The 17,434-nt window shown below is 39.5% G+C and overlaps 1 protein-coding gene across 1 annotated transcript in view; it reads left to right on the top strand.

The window, feature by feature from the left end:
- The window catches only part of MED13L (mediator complex subunit 13L), a 268,378-nt gene that overhangs the window by 237,037 nt on the left and 13,907 nt on the right, over positions 1 to 17,434 (top strand). The window contains exons 17-23 of the mRNA XM_069496718.1: positions 2,182 to 3,119; positions 7,066 to 7,245; positions 7,845 to 8,068; positions 9,962 to 10,154; positions 10,810 to 11,233; positions 11,732 to 11,951; positions 13,113 to 13,301. Coding sequence (XP_069352819.1) covers positions 2,182 to 3,119; positions 7,066 to 7,245; positions 7,845 to 8,068; positions 9,962 to 10,154; positions 10,810 to 11,233; positions 11,732 to 11,951; positions 13,113 to 13,301 — 2,368 coding nt within the window. The remainder of the gene's footprint in view (positions 1 to 2,181; positions 3,120 to 7,065; positions 7,246 to 7,844; positions 8,069 to 9,961; positions 10,155 to 10,809; positions 11,234 to 11,731; positions 11,952 to 13,112; positions 13,302 to 17,434) is intronic.

Here is a 17,434-nt window from a genome sequence, read left to right as displayed (position 1 = left end):
GGCCACTTGAAACATGGCTAGTGAGAGACCAAGACTGAATTTTTAGTTCTAGTTCAATTAATTTCAATTTAGCACATGGGGCTAGTGGTTACCTTATTGGACAGCAAGGTTCTAGACTGTGTGTAATCCTCTTGTAGTGGTCTCTGGCCTCCACCACTCTGGACTCCCCCTTTGTTACAGTACCCCTGCAGTCGCGTGCTTGATGTGTGCCATGCTTGCTCAGGAGCTACCTTTTCTTTCTCTTTTTCACTTTTGAATATCCAGCTTCTAGCCTAGGGTTAGAATACTCAATTCTCAATACATACTCAATTCATTTTTATTGAATGGGAAAAATCAGGTTACTATTACAAGATAAACTATTCTTACTACTTAGGGAGCAATTTAATTTTTTAGGTTTTCAGTTAGTAGTCGTAGTTCTTTTTCTGATCTGAACTGCATAATAAATTTAGGGTTTTGTTGAACAGGAAGTTTTGAAAGGAGTCCAGTCAGAGTAAAGATCACTATTACACACTTATTATTTTGGTCTATGAGAGAGCAGTGATTTCCAGTCAAGTTTTCTGGGTCATTTTTTATCTGTACTCAAAGATATCACCATGCCTCAGATTTAAAATTTCTTTATAGTGCCTAATTTGGATTTTCAGGCTGGTAGTTTTAGGCATAGCTAATTAAAAAATCACAAGAGAATTATTTGAAGAGACATTTCTTTATGACATTCTTCTTTAACATTATAAGTGAATGAGTATGTAGATTATTGGAGGAACATTAGTTTAAGCACGGTATTGATATATATAAAAGAATATTAAGAATTTTAAAAATCTCCATTGTTTTGTTACCTTCTAAGCTGAAAGAATGGGCTCATACACTGTTTTATATGCACATGTAAGAATGTACAGTTGTCCCTCAGTGTCCTTGGGGGATTGGTTCTAGGACTCCCAGATACCAAAATCCAAGGATGCTCAAGTCCCTTATGTAAAATGGCACAGCATTTGCATATAACCTATATACATCCTCCTATATAAATCATCTCCAGATTACTTATAATACCTAATATAATGGTAAATGATGTATAAATTGTTATGCTGTATTTTTATTTGTATTTTTTTATCATTGTTATTTTGTATTTTAATTTTTTTCCAAATATTTTTGATCTGCATATGGTTGAATCCGTGGACAAGGAATCCACAGATACAGAGGGCCAACTGTATCTGATCAACTTTCTTGATGTAAAACATCAAGAAAATGTTTTATGATAGTAAAAAAGAACATTGCAGACACTGTTTTGTTTTCTATTTGGCAATTCCAAAAAGAAGTCACTGCTTGTAAGAAAATAGGTAAAACAACCCAGTCAGTTTGGGGGAACTAAGATAATGTAGGGTGATACATAGCATATTGAAACATAAAAAATGAAATAGAAGTGCCTACCATTCTATAGAAATCTATTAGAAGGTGGAAACTGTGATACAACATGTGTACTTCTGTGCAACCACCTCATTAATACTAAGGCCTCTTAGCAGCATGAGTAATATTTCTGTGAATTGTAGTATCGCACTGGCAAATGGGTTACCTAAAATAGAATTCCCTCATGGTCACTCATTACTATAAAAATGCTAGCCTAAATAGGGCTGCATTTTGAAAATTAGAAAAATGTTAAATTTTCATGTGTATTTGATTATAACTACTGTAGTATTATATATAGATTATAGCCTCAGAGAACAAGTACATTGGCAGACTTTCAATTTCAAAAAAAAAAATGACAAAATGTAATTGCAAATTAGATGGAAATTTCATCCTATGGTCCTCTAGCTAATTTAGCACTGAACCCATGTGTTGAAGTTCCATTTCGTAGTTACAGCTTTTTAAAATTACATTGACCAAACCCAGCATCTTGTTTTCTTGTAAAAATAGTAAAAGTCCCCTTAGAAGTTAAGATGGGGATTGCTTAAATGTGGAACAAGTAGAAGGAAAGTGCTGTGTTGATTATTCTTCATGCTTCTTACTTCCCTGCACACTTCACTGACTGCTTTGTATCTTTTTTTTTTGTAAAGAGAAAACTAAACATACCAAGTGATAGCACACACAAATGATGAGAAATGTGCGGTACGTGGTTGGGGTGATTGTGTGTCTCCTCTGGCATGTGTGACATGCTGCCTTTCCTCATTTAGTGCCCTTCTCTTTTTGCAGTAATGTGCCTAGTGTCGGGAGCCTAGCAGATCCAGATTATCTGAACACACCGCAGATGAACACACCTGTGACATTAAATAGCGCTGCCCCAGCCAGCAACAGTGGGGCAGGAGTCCTACCATCTCCAGCGACCCCTCGCTTCTCTGTCCCCACACCTCGAACCCCCAGGACCCCAAGAACTCCCAGAGGTGGGGGCACTGCCAGTGGTCAAGGGTCTGTTAAATATGACAGCACTGATCAGGGGTCACCAGCCTCTACCCCCTCCACCACACGGCCCCTCAACTCTGTGGAGCCTGCCACCATGCAGCCAATTCCTGAAGCCCACAGTCTGTATGTCACCCTGATTCTCTCAGATTCTGTGATGAACATCTTTAAAGACAGAAACTTTGACAGCTGTTGCATCTGTGCCTGCAACATGAACATCAAAGGGGCGGATGTCGGGCTTTACATCCCCGATTCTTCCAACGAGGACCAGTACCGCTGTACCTGTGGGTTTAGTGCGATCATGAACCGTAAACTTGGCTACAATTCGGGACTCTTCCTCGAAGATGAGTTGGATATTTTTGGGAAGAATTCTGATATTGGTCAGGCCGCGGAGAGGCGCTTAATGATGTGTCAGACCACCTTCCTTCCCCAGGTGGAGGGAGCCAGAAAATCCCAGGAGCCACCCATCAGCCTCCTCCTCCTCCTCCAGAATCAACACACACAGCCTTTCGCTTCTCTGAGTTTCCTGGACTACATTTCTTCTAACAGTCGCCAAACTCTCCCCTGTGTGAGCTGGAGTTACGACCGGGTGCAGGCAGATAACAATGATTACTGGACGGAATGCTTTAATGCGCTGGAGCAAGGGCGGCAGTACGTGGATAACCCCACTGGTGGCAAAGTGGACGAAGCTCTGGTGAGAAGTGCCACTGTGCACTCTTGGCCTCATAGCAATGGTAGGTGGCCCAGAACACACGTTTACTTTGAAAAGTATCTTGGTGTGATCAGAACTTAAAACCTTTCTTTACTTTGTTAACAAAATAATTTTATCTCTTTTTTTTTTTTTTGAGACAGAGTCTCACTCTGTTGCCTGGGCTAGAGTGAGTGCCGTGGCGTCAGCCTAGCTCACAGCAACCTCAAACTCCTGGGCTTAAGCGATCCTACTGCCTCAGCCTCCCGAGTAGCTGGGACTACAGGCATGCCCCACCATGCCCGGCTAATTTTTTGTATATATATGTTTTAGTTGTCCATATAATTTCTTTCTATTTTTAGTAGAGACGGTGTCTCGCTCTTGCTCAGGCTGGTCTCAAACTCCTGACCTTGAGCGATCCACCCGCCTCGGCCTCCCAGAGTGCTAGGATTACAGGCGTGAGCCACCGCGCCCGGCCAATTTTCTCTCTTAAAAAAAAAAAAGTCTGAACTAAAGTGAGAGCTATATTGATTTCATCCTAAATTTAAGGACTGAGGGAATGTTTTATAGTGAAACACCTTGGAGAGAGTAATTGTTTTCTGAAAATTTCCCCTTGTATTAATTCATAAGTAGCCAACCTGTGTTGGAAACCTGTGACTGCTGAATATCAAAGTTGTCAAGAGTATACAGACTGATAACTTGCATACCGTTGCCTGTTTAAGTTCACCCATTCCGCAAGACCAAGTTTCCGTGGTAACTCTTCCATGAAGACTTCTGCCCATTTACAGATATTTCTCCTTCCTCTGGTTTCCAGTATGTTTTATCTCTTTACTTTGCGTTGTGGTAACTGGCGTATCACTGGCTCTTCTATTACTAAAAGCACCAGTTGACAAACATTTTTGGAGTTGAGCTCTGAGAGTGCCAGGCAGATTGCGCTCATGGAGTTTATAATCTGTTCTGGAAATGGACGTTAATCAAATGATTAACAAGTAAGCATATTATTACAAACCATTATAAAATAAAGTGATGAAAGAAAGCATGGGGTGGAGGAGGCCGCCATAGGCTAGGGGTCAAAGAAGACCCCTTTGAAGAAGTAGTAACATTTGCTCTGAGTTCTTAATGGTGAGTACAGATGAACTGAGGAAGGAGAGTAGGGAGCAAGGCATTATGTCCCAGACAGCAGTTGTGGCAAATGTGAAAGCCCTTAGTTATATGGAGTTTGGGGCCTTCAAGGACCTGCAAGGTGGTTAGAAGCCAGCAGGGATAGATTACAACAAGCCTTTTGAGGCATGGTGGAGGTTAGGCCTTCATCCAAAGAGCAGTGAAAGTCATTGAAGGGTTCTAAGCAGAGGCCTTGACATCAGATTTGTGTAGTTGAAAAATGGCAGTGTACTCTGGCCATATGTAGGGGTATGGATTAGAAAATGGCAGGAGTGGGTTTGGGGAGACTCGTTACTGAGGAAGACCAAATGAGAAATAGTCACTTGCCCTAGGGTCCTAGCAAAGAAGATGGAGAGGTGGAGGCATTCAAGAGATTTGTAGGAAGTCTTACTGTGGGACTTGGTAATGGCTTGAATTTGGGGGGTAAGGGAGAGTGAGATAGATGTTAAGAAAGAGTCCCAGATTTGTGACTTGTGTACCTGGATAGACAGTAGGCACTTGGGCCTGGAGTAGTTGCATGTAGATGCTAACTCCAGTTGGGGTACAGATAAGCTTCCTGAGGAGGAGGAGGAAAGTATGGGATGAGAAGAGGGCCTCGGCCAGCGCTTAGCCAGCTGACTGGTAAAGGCCAGGGAGGGAAGTGTAAGCATGGAAGAGGAGACTGATAAGGAAGAGCCAAAGAGGAGGTGTCTTGGAAGCCAGGGACAACCAGTGTTGCAAGACAGAGAAAGTGGTCAACAAGCATTAAAATGCAGCTGAGGATTTTAAGATAGGCATTAACCGTGTCTTCTGACCATAGTGAGAGCTGTTTCTGTGGAGTGGTGGGAACAGAGGCCAGGCTGGAGGGGTTGTGTGAAGGAAGCAGGGGCCCTGCTTCTGAAAAACTCTCAGTCTTGCAGGGGAGAAGGTTAAATACGCTTCTTACATACAGTTTGGAATCTGAAATAATGAAAGTACGTTCAGAGGACAGAGGTCTGTGGAGTAAGGAGTGATGGGTGTTTTCTGTATAGGCCAAGCAAGGAAGGCTTCGTGGAGGTAGAGACCCTTAAGGAAGCATTGAAAGTTTGTACTAATTTTTATTACTGTGTAAGTTCAAGCACAGCACATTATACTTAGCAAGCCCTTAATTAATGTCTACTGAATGGGTTTATGAAGCAAGTAAAGTACAGCCTTTCCCCTAAAGAAATGTGGATGATTAGCTTGGATGGTTCCTTTTAGTAGATCACTGGTGGCCTTCAGGCAGAAAAGCAGTGTTTGTACATAAATCAGTGCGGTCATCTTTCGATATGAAAAATAGCACATTTTATTGTAGGGGAGGTCTGGGTTTCAAATTTTAAGATGCTTGAAAGTACCAGACAGGTAATGTAAGTGAGTGAGGTGCAAGACAGATTTGCACAACACAATGCCTCGAATTGTATCCTTTCAAAACAGTTTCTACTTTGCATGCAAAGGAAATAGGGTTCACGAGAAACATGCTTGCTTTTGATTTTCTCAAAGCTGTGGTTCTCTTGGTCTGTCATTCTCACTTTTGATAAGCCAGTGCTTTGGTATAAGAAGTACTTAACTTTTTTCCTTTACTGTAAGGAAAAAGAAGCACCAGCTTGAAGAAAAAAGGGACTTGACAATGCTTCAGTCTTAGGCAGACAGCAGGGCAGGGGCCAGGCAGTGCCTGAAGGGGACAGCTGTGCTTCAGCTCCAGCAAGTTGTGGTTATATAGGAAGAGGAGTCTCGGCCCCAGGCTCGTCAGGTCTCCCAGTTTTTCAAGAGAAGCTGGAAATCCGTATTTGTATATGGAATTTCCTGGAGTAATTCGTTCCAAAGTTTAGCAAAATAGTCTGTAGATCACCAGTTTACAACCTGTGTTTTCTTGATTGAGGGACACATCTGAAAATGTCTTAAGAACCCTCAAGCATGCTGTGTTTCAGATGAGGTTGGTGGATATTTAAATCTTTCTGTCTGTGCTCCTTTCCCAGTCAGCTAGATGAGTAAGAGTGAGGCAAGGTCTTCAGGAGCCCAGCTGTGCAGATCCATAGCACACCACCTCGAGCTTAATTAGCTCTTTCCACAGACCTTTTTGAGAATCCGATGAGCATTATGGACCCTTCATCCTGGGGACAAAGTACACATATGTTCATGCATGCATGCACAGTTTTGCCTAAGTTTCAGGGGCCTTTCAAATCCTAGGTTAAAAACTCCCCCTCCACAGGGAGACTGCTAGCAGAAGGAGTGTTTCTTCAGCAGTGAACCCCCCACCTCCCTCTACATACAGATGACCTTAGTCCCGTAGCTACTTCTGCCACGTTTCCATGTGCCTCTGGCCGCGTTGAAGATTGTTTTTTCTTTACGCATTCTGTATTTTGTGCAAATATTTACATTAAGAGCATTTACAAAGTTTTTAAAAGTTTAAGTTCCCTTTTTCCTAGTCAGCATATAATCAAAACATTGATATTTATAAATAAAAGTAATGCAATATAATTAAGGAACTTTTGCAGCCCTCCTTTCTTATGAAAAACCTTGGAAACAGGTTTACATGATTTTAAAAAATCAGACCTATCCATTTTTCCACTTTTAAACAATTCTTCAGTTAAACTTTTTAATGTAGAATAACCCGTTTCCCTTTTTATTATTTTTGGTACTAAATTATCAGGAATTATTTTCTCTAATTTAGAAGAACACCTTTCCTCTTGACTCCTGGATCAAGTGTTTTAGAATCTGCTACAGCTGATAACATCTTTGTCATGGACTATAACTGAGACCCAAAAGGATGGCCAGAAAGAGAAGAGCGCTTAACCCCCATTTATGCTTTCTGTTCTTTCTCACTTCTCTTCCAGTGCTGGACATCAGCATGCTCTCCTCCCAAGATGTGGTGCGTATGCTGTTGTCCTTGCAGCCCTTTCTCCAAGACGCCATCCAAAAGAAGCGCACAGGCCGGACCTGGGAGAACATCCAGCATGTGCAGGGACCACTCACCTGGCAGCAGTTCCATAAAATGGCGGGACGGGGAACCTATGGTAGAGTCCTTGCCCTGTTGGAATTCCTTCTGACTTGAGTGCTTTTCAGTGAAGAGCAGCTTCAGTTAGGTTAAATCCCTGCTTCACTGACAAAATGGAATCTTTTTATTCATGACCGTGAAATTTTAGAATCTCCTTGTTTTCTTTATTTTTGGAGTCAAGTTTTCTAAGCACCTTTGACACAATCCAGGTCAATAGGGAAATAATCCCTAAATAGTATAGTTATTAGGTTCTCCACATCTTTCCAGTCCTCATCGCATTTTCATGTGGGTGGACTTCTAGGCTAGTTCCATCTACTTTGTAGTCAGGATCATGATCTTATCTTGACGGAAATGAAGTAGTGCTGCTTGGAAAGTGAACTTTAACTTGTCTAGTCTGCCCTCTGATGTTATTTAACCTTTATAAGTAAGTTCTGACTCATTTAATCAAGGATCTTAATCAGGGGCCATTTAATTAGATTTGAAAAATACTTTATCATGTCCATGTGCAATGACATTTCAGATGCCTGAATTAAAACCAATGCACCAGGAACTTCTAGATTGTCCAGGTTGTGGGAAACAGACCCTTAAGCAGCTTCTTAAATTACAACGTTGTTTTAGGTTCGGAAGAATCTCCTGAGCCATTGCCCATCCCCACTCTGCTGGTCGGCTATGACAAGGACTTCCTCACCATCTCGCCCTTCTCCTTGCCATTTTGGGAGAGGCTGTTGTTGGACCCATATGGGGGCCACCGTGATGTTGCCTATATCGTGGTGTGTCCAGAAAATGAGGCCTTGCTCGAAGGAGCCAAAACTTTCTTCAGGGACTTGAGTGCTGTATATGAGGTGAGAAAGTTATTGTGAAAATTGTTTTTTATGACATGAATCCTCTGACTGTTTTTAGTTACAACTAAATTTGAAAGAATAAATATCTTGAAAATAGATCTGAAGGAAAATTTGCAAATATTAATAGTTGGAGGTTGAAGAGAAAAATTAAATTAGCAAATTGTCCTGGAAATATACTGCTTTCCTAGCTTGGCTTTATTTTTCATTAGGTTTAGAACACTTTCCTCTCTCATTCTTATCACACATCTTTAAATCCCATCAGCTGTCTTTTCCCTATTTGTGTGCTCAAAGTTTAAGATTATTGCTCACCAGAGGAAAGTGGTGGTCATGTAGAAGATGAGCTTTACAAAAAGAGCACATCTACTCTTTTTATTTATTTATTGGGTGGAGGGATGAGGTGGGTTGCTGAGGATTCCTGAAAATAGTTTAAAATGTTTAGCTTGAAAATTTCTGAGTCAACAGATAGGTTTAGTGAATTATGTCCCTACATTCACCTTAATACTGAAATTCTGATACAGATTAGAAATGTAATAACCATAATAATGTAAAACCAGGTAGATAATGTTATATCTTTAATATATGAATTTCTGTTGCTTTTGAAAAATTAGAATCTTGTCTGTCTTTAAAGAGTGCCACATTTTTTCTGCCAAAGAACATATACTCCAAGTTCTTTACACCTAATACTTGTAACGTCTTTGTATTTGGCAAGATAATATATACAAAGTGTTTAGAACTGTGACAGGCACATTCTAAGCATTATGAAAGTGTTTTTAAAATAAGATGCCAAACTGAATTTCAAAAATCTCCCAAAACAGGACATTTACTATCTATAAATGTGTAAGCATGGAATAGTGAACTTAGGTGTTGCTACCAAAAAAAATGAGGAGATGCTAACGGGATGTAATGGCATCAGTTGAGCTACTGGAGGAAGTCCTTGGATACATTCATTTCTGAACAGAGTCTGGTCCATGGATGCATGATACTATTAAGTCATTATTAACCCAACACAGAAAACTTGTCTAAGCAGTTTCAAAGCTTATCCATTCTCTTGAATGAAACCTTCAACATAAGTTACAAAACATAAAAGCATTTCCAGATCTTTTTAGAAGGTGCAGACACTTCTTTATCTCTTAATGACTTTACTAGAGTTACTCACTTGGCAGTAATTCCTGCCTCCTTAAGAAGAGTGTGCACTAGAGAATTTTGTGGGGGCTTGGTAAGCCTTCACTTCATCAGCTCTAGTAAGGGATAATAACATATGGGCTATCCTGCTGGTGAACAGGTAGTTTACTTTTTGCAGGTGTATTATATTCTCTGCTATAAGCACCCATTTAACATCCTGGAGATTAATAGCAGAATTTCATTGTCCTGAAACAACTATTTACTTTAAAAACGTGGTGAGCATACTCACTGCTTCAGCGGCCCCTGCTCTTGGTGATCTCCAAATGTCTGTAACATTACAACAGATGGCCCATAAAATTTTAATGTTATCTTATGGGAAAACATTATGAGTAGGGATTACTTAAGAGGTTTTAGTGGACATATGTCTCAGTCAGCCTTAGTAGGCAGGAATCTGGTTAATTCTTTATTTGCCCATCAGCAATCAGGTAGTGTTCAGCAATCTCCCCTTTTGCAGGAGAAATTGGCCTGGGTGAGAAAACATTTATTTTTCTTTAGAGGACCTAGTGTAGGTTTTGGAGAGACAGATAGCAATTTCAGGGTACACTATGATTACTGGGAAGGACCAGCTTATAATGTTGTTTTGATCGCTTGTGAGAAAACCCTAAAAGAAAATGGAAGATGCTTTATGGTAAAGAAGCCCCCTTGCCAACTGTAGGTACTGTATGAAGGAATGGCTCCTGTTGTAAGTCGTGATCTTGTCTGTGCTATCAGATGTGTAGGCTGGGGCAGCACAAGCCCATCTGCAAAGTGCTACGCGATGGCATCATGCGTGTGGGAAAGACCGTGGCACAGAAGCTGACGGATGAGCTTGTGAGTGAGTGGTTTAACCAGCCTTGGAGCGGTGAGGAGAATGACAATCATTCCAGACTCAAACTTTATGCGCAAGTTTGCCGCCATCACCTAGGTAAAAGGGAATTTATTTAGCAAAGTAAAATTTGAGAAGTAAAATAGGAAATCTCGCCCCCCCCACATTTACGGATGCGACATTATATTTCTTTTGTCTCAAGTGATGTTAGTGTTCCATTACTATATTTATTTAGATCCAGTTTTTGTGTTCTGGGTAGTTAAATACAAACTTTTATGTGGACATATATTCTTTGTGCCTAAAGAAGTCATATCGAATTTACTCCACATTTTGAAAACTTAGCTGCATGACTTGGTATTAACTGCTTGATTTTAACCTATATTCTCAAGAGAATCTTATAAGCTTGTAAAGCCATATGCACATAGAAGCATAATGTACTATGATGGTTGTGGAAATGTGACTCGTCATTTTTCAGTGAAGGCATATGAAATCAGTCTGAAGGGAGAATACTGCATGTGATTAATTTCCTCTTTTCAAATAAGCCTCTTGTGTCGAATTTTTGAGTTGCTCTATATGCATTTCCATGTTTGCAGAATATATTAATATAAACATAAGTGTGGAAATAGTATTTTGGGTGTCATAATTATAGAGTATTGCAGCATAATTTTTTTTATAAGTGATCATTCTAAATTTCTGATTCAGTCGGACGCTGCAGGACATCACTAAAACCACCTCTCTGCGTGTACTCTTTCAGCACCTTATTTAGCCACTCTGCAGCTCGATAGCAGCCTGTTGATACCACCTAAATACCAGACCCCACCAGCAGCAGCACAGGGACAAGCTACGCCTGGAAATGCTGGGCCTTTAGCTCCAAATTCAGGATCAACAGCACCCCCAGCTGGCAGTGCATTTAATCCCACCTCTAATGGTAGTTCTGCAAACCCTGCAACTAGTTCCGCGTCTGGTTCCTCTGTGCCACCGGTCTCGTCGTCTGCCTCTGCTCCCAGTATTAGCCAGATCAGCACTACCTCGTCTTCGGGATTCACTGGTAGTGTTGGAGCGCAGAACCCCAGTGCTGGGGGCAGTTCTGCGGACAGAACGCAAGGGAACCTAGGTTGTGGTGGAGACACTGAGCCCGGGCAGAGCTCTTCTCAGCCCTCACAAGATGGACAAGAAAGGTACGTTACTCACTGATGGAAACGAGCGACTTCAGTGTGGACCCTTTCCCTACTCTCCCGCGCTGCTCTCCCTCGACCTCATGATCCTCTCAATCCAATAAAGGGCCCTATTTCTCTGCTTCTCCAAAGAAAGTGACAGCTGTCAATCTAAAGCTGCAGTGTTAAGAAATTTGTAACTTCTTATAACTTACTTCTTGTCATTAAACTTATTAACTTACTATCAACTTATTATGAAACATCTTTGTACAGTATAACCACAGGAAAAGGGAATTGAAAAAGAGATCTCCCATTTTAGAGGAGTATATTGCCATTTTCCATCTAGTCTCAGTGCTGTCTGGCTTGGTTTGCCTTGATTTTGGTAATATGATACATATTATTGTTACATTTAATCTGTAATCATTGTCTAGGGAGTCAGTGTGCTAAAATTGAGAACAGTTTTTTTTGTGTTTGTGTCATTTATATTTATTTCGTGCATCTCACAAGTGACTCTCTGTCCAGCGTTACAGAAAGGGAGAGAATAGGAATTCCCACGGAGCCTGACTCCGCAGACAGCCAAGCCTATCCTCCAGCTGTTGTCATTTACATGGTGGACCCATTCACTTACACTGCAGAGGAAGACTCAACTTCTGGAAACTTCTGGCTGTTGAGCTTGATGCGCTGCTACACAGAAATGCTGGATAACTTACCTGAGCATATGAGAAATTCTTTCATTCTCCAGGTTATTATTTGCAGTTTATTCTTTACTTTTGTTGTCGTTGTGAAAATAAATACCAGTTCATGATTTTTTTAAGTTGGAAGTACAGGTTAACTATCCCTTATCCAAAATGCTTGGGACCAGAGTGTTTTGGATTTTGGATGTGGAAGTCCAGTTCTTGTCTTGTCTGCTTGGAGTTTTTCCACTTCTCTGTGGCTCTGGGACCTGTCTCATACTCATACACGAGCTCTGTGGTGTTGCTGGTGAAGATCTCGGTGCTGTATATTTGTTTTTGTTTTTTTTGTGGGAGGACGAGAGAAGCCAGCTTGCTTCTGTCACCACCATTTTGGGACCAGAAGTCTTTCACAAGCAACATTTTTAATGATTGCGTATTTTCCATATTCAGCCATTCCTGTATAGTTATTTAATTTGTCTCCACTTCCTCACTATTATAAATAAAGCCATAGTAAACGTGTTTATGCATAAACTTTTTTTCACATTTCAGTTCATCTTTTAACATGGATTCTTAGATGTAGATACTGACAAATATTGCCAAATTCCTTTACAAAAAAGGTTATGCTTACTTTCAGCAGTGATTGAGAATGTTTATTTTCACTGCACCTTTGACACCTTTATAATGTACTGATTAAAAAAAATATGTATGTGAAAACAATGGCTTGGGTGTTTGGGTTTTGTTTAATGTCACTTTAAAGCTATCTTGTAGAATTAAAAGACTGAAATTAAAGTTATCAGAATAGAATGATAGTTTTTCATTATTTTGAAGTTTCTTTAGATAATAACTCCAAAAAGTTGTTATCTAATGCTTATTATGAGTGTACATCATAAAAGTTGAGAAATGTTTTAGAATGCAAATTTTTAAATTTGAGGGGCCATGGTAGTACTTGTAGTAAATTGAGAGTTTCCTCCTTAAATGGAAACGGTAATTTTTAAGGGACAGTATAACTTGACCAACATAATGGTACATCTTCTTAAATTGCTGGTGTACTTTTGGGATGTAGAATTTTATGTTGCTCTAAGGAATTAGGGCTTAATTATATTATGTTGGGCATTTATGTATTCTAAAGCTAAGTTTCCCCTTCCCATTCAAGTAAGAAATTCATGCTTTCTCGTTAGCATGTTAGATCTCACTTTCTAGGTGTTTTTGTTTTGTATGTGTGTCTTTAGATTGTGCCTTGCCAGTACATGCTGCAGACAATGAAGGATGAACAAGTTTTCTACATTCAATACTTGAAGTCCATGGCATTTTCGGTGTACTGCCAGTGCAGGCGACCTCTGCCTACACAGATCCACATTAAATCCCTCACAGGATTTGGGCCCGCGGCCAGCATTGAGATGACCCTCAAGAACCCTGAGGTGGGTATTGGCAGGGAAGAAGCTTCCAGAATGAATACTTTTATACTGAAATGCAAGCCAGTAAAGTGTCTTATCTAGCCCACGATTGGTTGCTTGCTTGGCTGGCCTTCTACCTTTATGTGAGAGTCGGTAGGTTTCTCTAATTCTTAAGTTAAAATAGAGGAGATACTTCTCTGAAATTTTAAATTTTTTGAGAAAAGAGGCAACCAAGTTCTTGCTATTTTTTGATGTAGGACCTAAGCAACAATGTACTTAACCACTTTTAGTTATTAATACTCAAATTTCCTAGGTTTATTTTGTTCTTTGTTTTTCTAAGCTAATCTGTGTCTGAAATCACAAACTCTTTGCCTTCCCCAGCTTGGGTTTGTATCTCGAGACAGCAGTTGTGTGTGTTCACTCCATAAGGTCATTTTCCGATGCATGTTCTTACAGGGAGTTACTTCTCCTCTCCTTGTCTCAGGGCTTCTGTCTGTAAGTGAATGCTTTCTCTCTCCATCTTTTTAAACCTACGTCCTGCAGATATGTATGTACCTCAAGGGGAATTTTACAATGCAAAAGCCAAACATGTTTTAAACAAAAGTTTTATACTCCTTTGAGTTTCTAATCACCTTATCTAGAAGACAGGTGCACAGGACAATGTTTAGAATCTTCAAAGCCTTCAAATATCAGTTCCCACAACTGTATTATGTGAAAAATACCCACTAATAAAAGCCAGCAAACACCTCTTCACCATAAGAGAGCTTCTTAAAAAGACCAACTGCTGATTTTAGTTGGCAGAGTAAGTTCTGGAAAACTCTCCCTTTTGTAAGTAAAAGGTTGGAAATAAACAGTGATGCAAGTAGTTAATACTGTGTTTGCTGTAACTTGGTTCAGGTTGGCTCAGCCCCAAGGGAGAAGGCTGCTCAGCTAATGACCTACATTCACTCTGGTCTTGTATCAAATGTCTATTTTTGTCAGCTTTAGTTTAGTTTATTCTTTGAGTTTGAATTTTTCACTTTTGTGAGCATTTCGTCTGTTTTCTTTATTAGCTTTTTCTAGAATTTAAAAAAATGTCTCTACCTGTTTCTTATTTTGCCTCCAGAAATTAAGAATTATTGCCTTTATAAACCATAGAATCCTTCAGTTCTTTACCTCTTTGTGACTATTCTACAATTCAGATCCAATCAGTTCTTGCTGCTTTGGTAAGAAGTGATCACAATTTCAAATGATAACTAATAGTATTCTGCATTTCCATAGAAGAGAGCAAAAGCTGCCTACCTACTATTTGGATATCCCACAACATTATATGACATTTTCAAAGATTGTAATATAGTGGCAGAACATCATCAAGAGCTCATAAGATAAAGCAAAGCTTAGATTAAATTGCAAAAAGACTTCAGGTAATATGGGTTTTTTTCCCCATTTGCTTGAAACAATAAGAGCGAAATATATTGTTTTACTTTACTTAAGAGCAAAATAACCCAATATTATAAATATTTGCTCAGGTTTATAAATTTTTATCTGCATTAAGGTAATGGTTAGTTGGTCAATGCCGCCTCTGCCTCAGCCTGCAGCTAGAACATTGTGCTTTCACTCAGTAAATATAATTGGGCAGCTCCTGTTCTCCAGGTGCTGAGGATGCAGTGAGGAACAAAACAGCCAGCGCCCTGCTGCCATAGAGTTCTAATTCTCTGGGGTGGCACAGGTTCATACAAGCAAAGTGTCACATAAGAAAGAATGTATTTTAGTATCTGTCATGTAAGTCTTCAAAGAAATCCAATTGCTATTTCACTTTTGTTTTATATGGAATATCTAACATATCAGAAACACAGTTTGGGAATCATATACCATGTAGTGATTTATCACACACTATTGCATCTGAAATATTTGACATTTAACCTTTTGTTTTACACAAAACTTCAGGCAAACTCATCCGGACTCTTTTTTTTTGGAGACAGAGTCTCACTCTGTTGCCCAGGCTAAAGTGCAGTGGTGTCATCATAGGTCACAGGAACCTCAAACTCCCAGGCTCAAGCAATCCTTCCACCTTCGCCTCCCAAAGTACTAGGATTATAGGCATGAGCAACCATGCCCAGCCTGGACTCTTTTTCTTAAGTAACAGCTTTATTGAGATATAATTCACATACTGTAAAATTCACCTCTTAAAATTGTACAGTGCAGTGATTTTTAGTGTACTGTCAGAGTTGTGTAACCATCACTACTATCTAATGTTAGAACATTTTCATCAACCCTGAAAGAAACACCATACCCGTCTATTAGCAGTCACTTCTCAGTCCCCCTGCCCGGCCCCAGCTCCTGGCAACCACTAGTCCACTTTCTGTCTCTATGGAGTTGCCTATTCTGGACAGTTCATAGAAATGGAATCATATAATATGTAATCTTTTATGTCTGATTTCTTCCATTTAGCATAAATATTTTTGAGTTTCATCTATGTCATAACAGATATCAGTACTTCGTTTCGTTTTGTGGCCAAATATTCTATTGTATGGATAATACCACATTTTGTTTATCCATCATTAACTGATGGACATTTGGGTGTTTCCACTTTTTAGCTATTGTGAATATGCTGCTATGAGTATTTGTTTACAAAGTTTTTGTGTGGACTTAAGTTTTTAGTTCTCTTGATAAATACTAGGTCATATGGAGAGTGAATGAATGGATTAGTGATATATTAGCTTTGCAACTTTGAACAAGTGATTGACTATCAGCTTGAATTTTGAATCCCTATGAAATGGATTATAGTACCTCCAAAGTCTCTTTCAGCTTTACAGTTCTTTCATTCTATTATTCCTTTGCCTTATACTGTATAGTACAGTGGTCAACAACTACGGCCTTGTGTAAATCTGGCCTACAGCCTGTACTTGTGTGGCCACCTAGGTAAGAACGATGACTACATTTTTACCAAGAGAAGAATATGTGACAGAGACTCAAAGTCTAAACTTTACTCTTTGGTCCTTTATAGAAGTTTGCTGACCCCTGTTGTAGTTTATTAAATACTGAGATGTGTTTGATAGCTGTAAACAAAGATGACAATAAATTTTGTCAAGTTTATCTGAAATGTTTGTCTTGGGTAACAGCTAATGCTTTGATTTCTAAAATTACATACACACACACATACATTAAAGTATATACATACTGCCAGGCCTGGTGGCGCATGCCTGTAGTCCCAGCTACTTGGGAAGCTCAGGCAGGAGGATCACACGAGCCCAGGAGTTCAGGGCTGCAGTGAGCTATGATCACACCACTGCATTCCAGCCTGGGCGACAGAGTGAGACCCCCATCTCTAAAAAAAATACACACACCCACCTCTCTCTCTCTCTCTTTCTCTCTCTGAAAAGTACTTAATTATAAACATACTGCTCAATGAACTTTCAGTCAGTAAAAATGTCATGTAAGAAATACAAGAAACAAAAATATGAGTAGCAACCAGAGGCCCTTCCAATACTCCTTTCCAGTCACTCTACAGGTAGTCACTATTCTGACTGCTAATAACATAGTTTTGCCTGTTTCTGGCCTGTATATATATTGAATCATATAGTTTATGTTCTTTTGTGTGTGGCTTCTTTTACTCAGCATTGAGATTCATCCATTTTCTTACTTGTAGAGTTTACCTTCTCTTTGCTGTCTAGTACTCTGTGTGACTGTATCACAATTTATTACCCATTTTACCGTTGATGAATATTTATTTTCAATTTGGAGCTATTATGATAAATATTGTTGTGAATATTCTTGGACCTGTTTTTTGGTAAACGTGTGCATTTATGTTGGGTCTTAGCAGGTATGTGTTTGTTCAGCTTAGGCAGATACTGTCAAATACTTTTCCAACAGCAAATTATATGTTAGTTACTTTTATCACCAGCAATGTATAAAAATTCTAGTTGCTCCACTTTCTCACCAATACTTTGTATTTTCTCTCTTTTTAAATTTTAGATATTCTGGTGTGGCAGATGTGTTATCTCATTGTGGTTTCAGTTTCCACTTTCCGAATGACTAATGAAGCTGGGCCAATTTACTTTCCAAAATAGTAATTTCTTTTAATAAGGAAATATTAGCTTGGTTGTATTTCCTAGCTTATATCATTTAAACAACGTTTTTGTTATTTGTATTATCATTATTCTGTGTGTGTGTGTATA

This window comes from Eulemur rufifrons, chromosome 21 (assembly GCF_041146395.1).
Source record: "Eulemur rufifrons isolate Redbay chromosome 21, OSU_ERuf_1, whole genome shotgun sequence".
Lineage (NCBI taxonomy): Eukaryota > Metazoa > Chordata > Mammalia > Primates > Lemuridae > Eulemur > Eulemur rufifrons.
The sequence above is the reverse complement of the archived record's forward strand: the minus strand, read 5'-3'. Positions and strand labels throughout refer to the sequence as shown.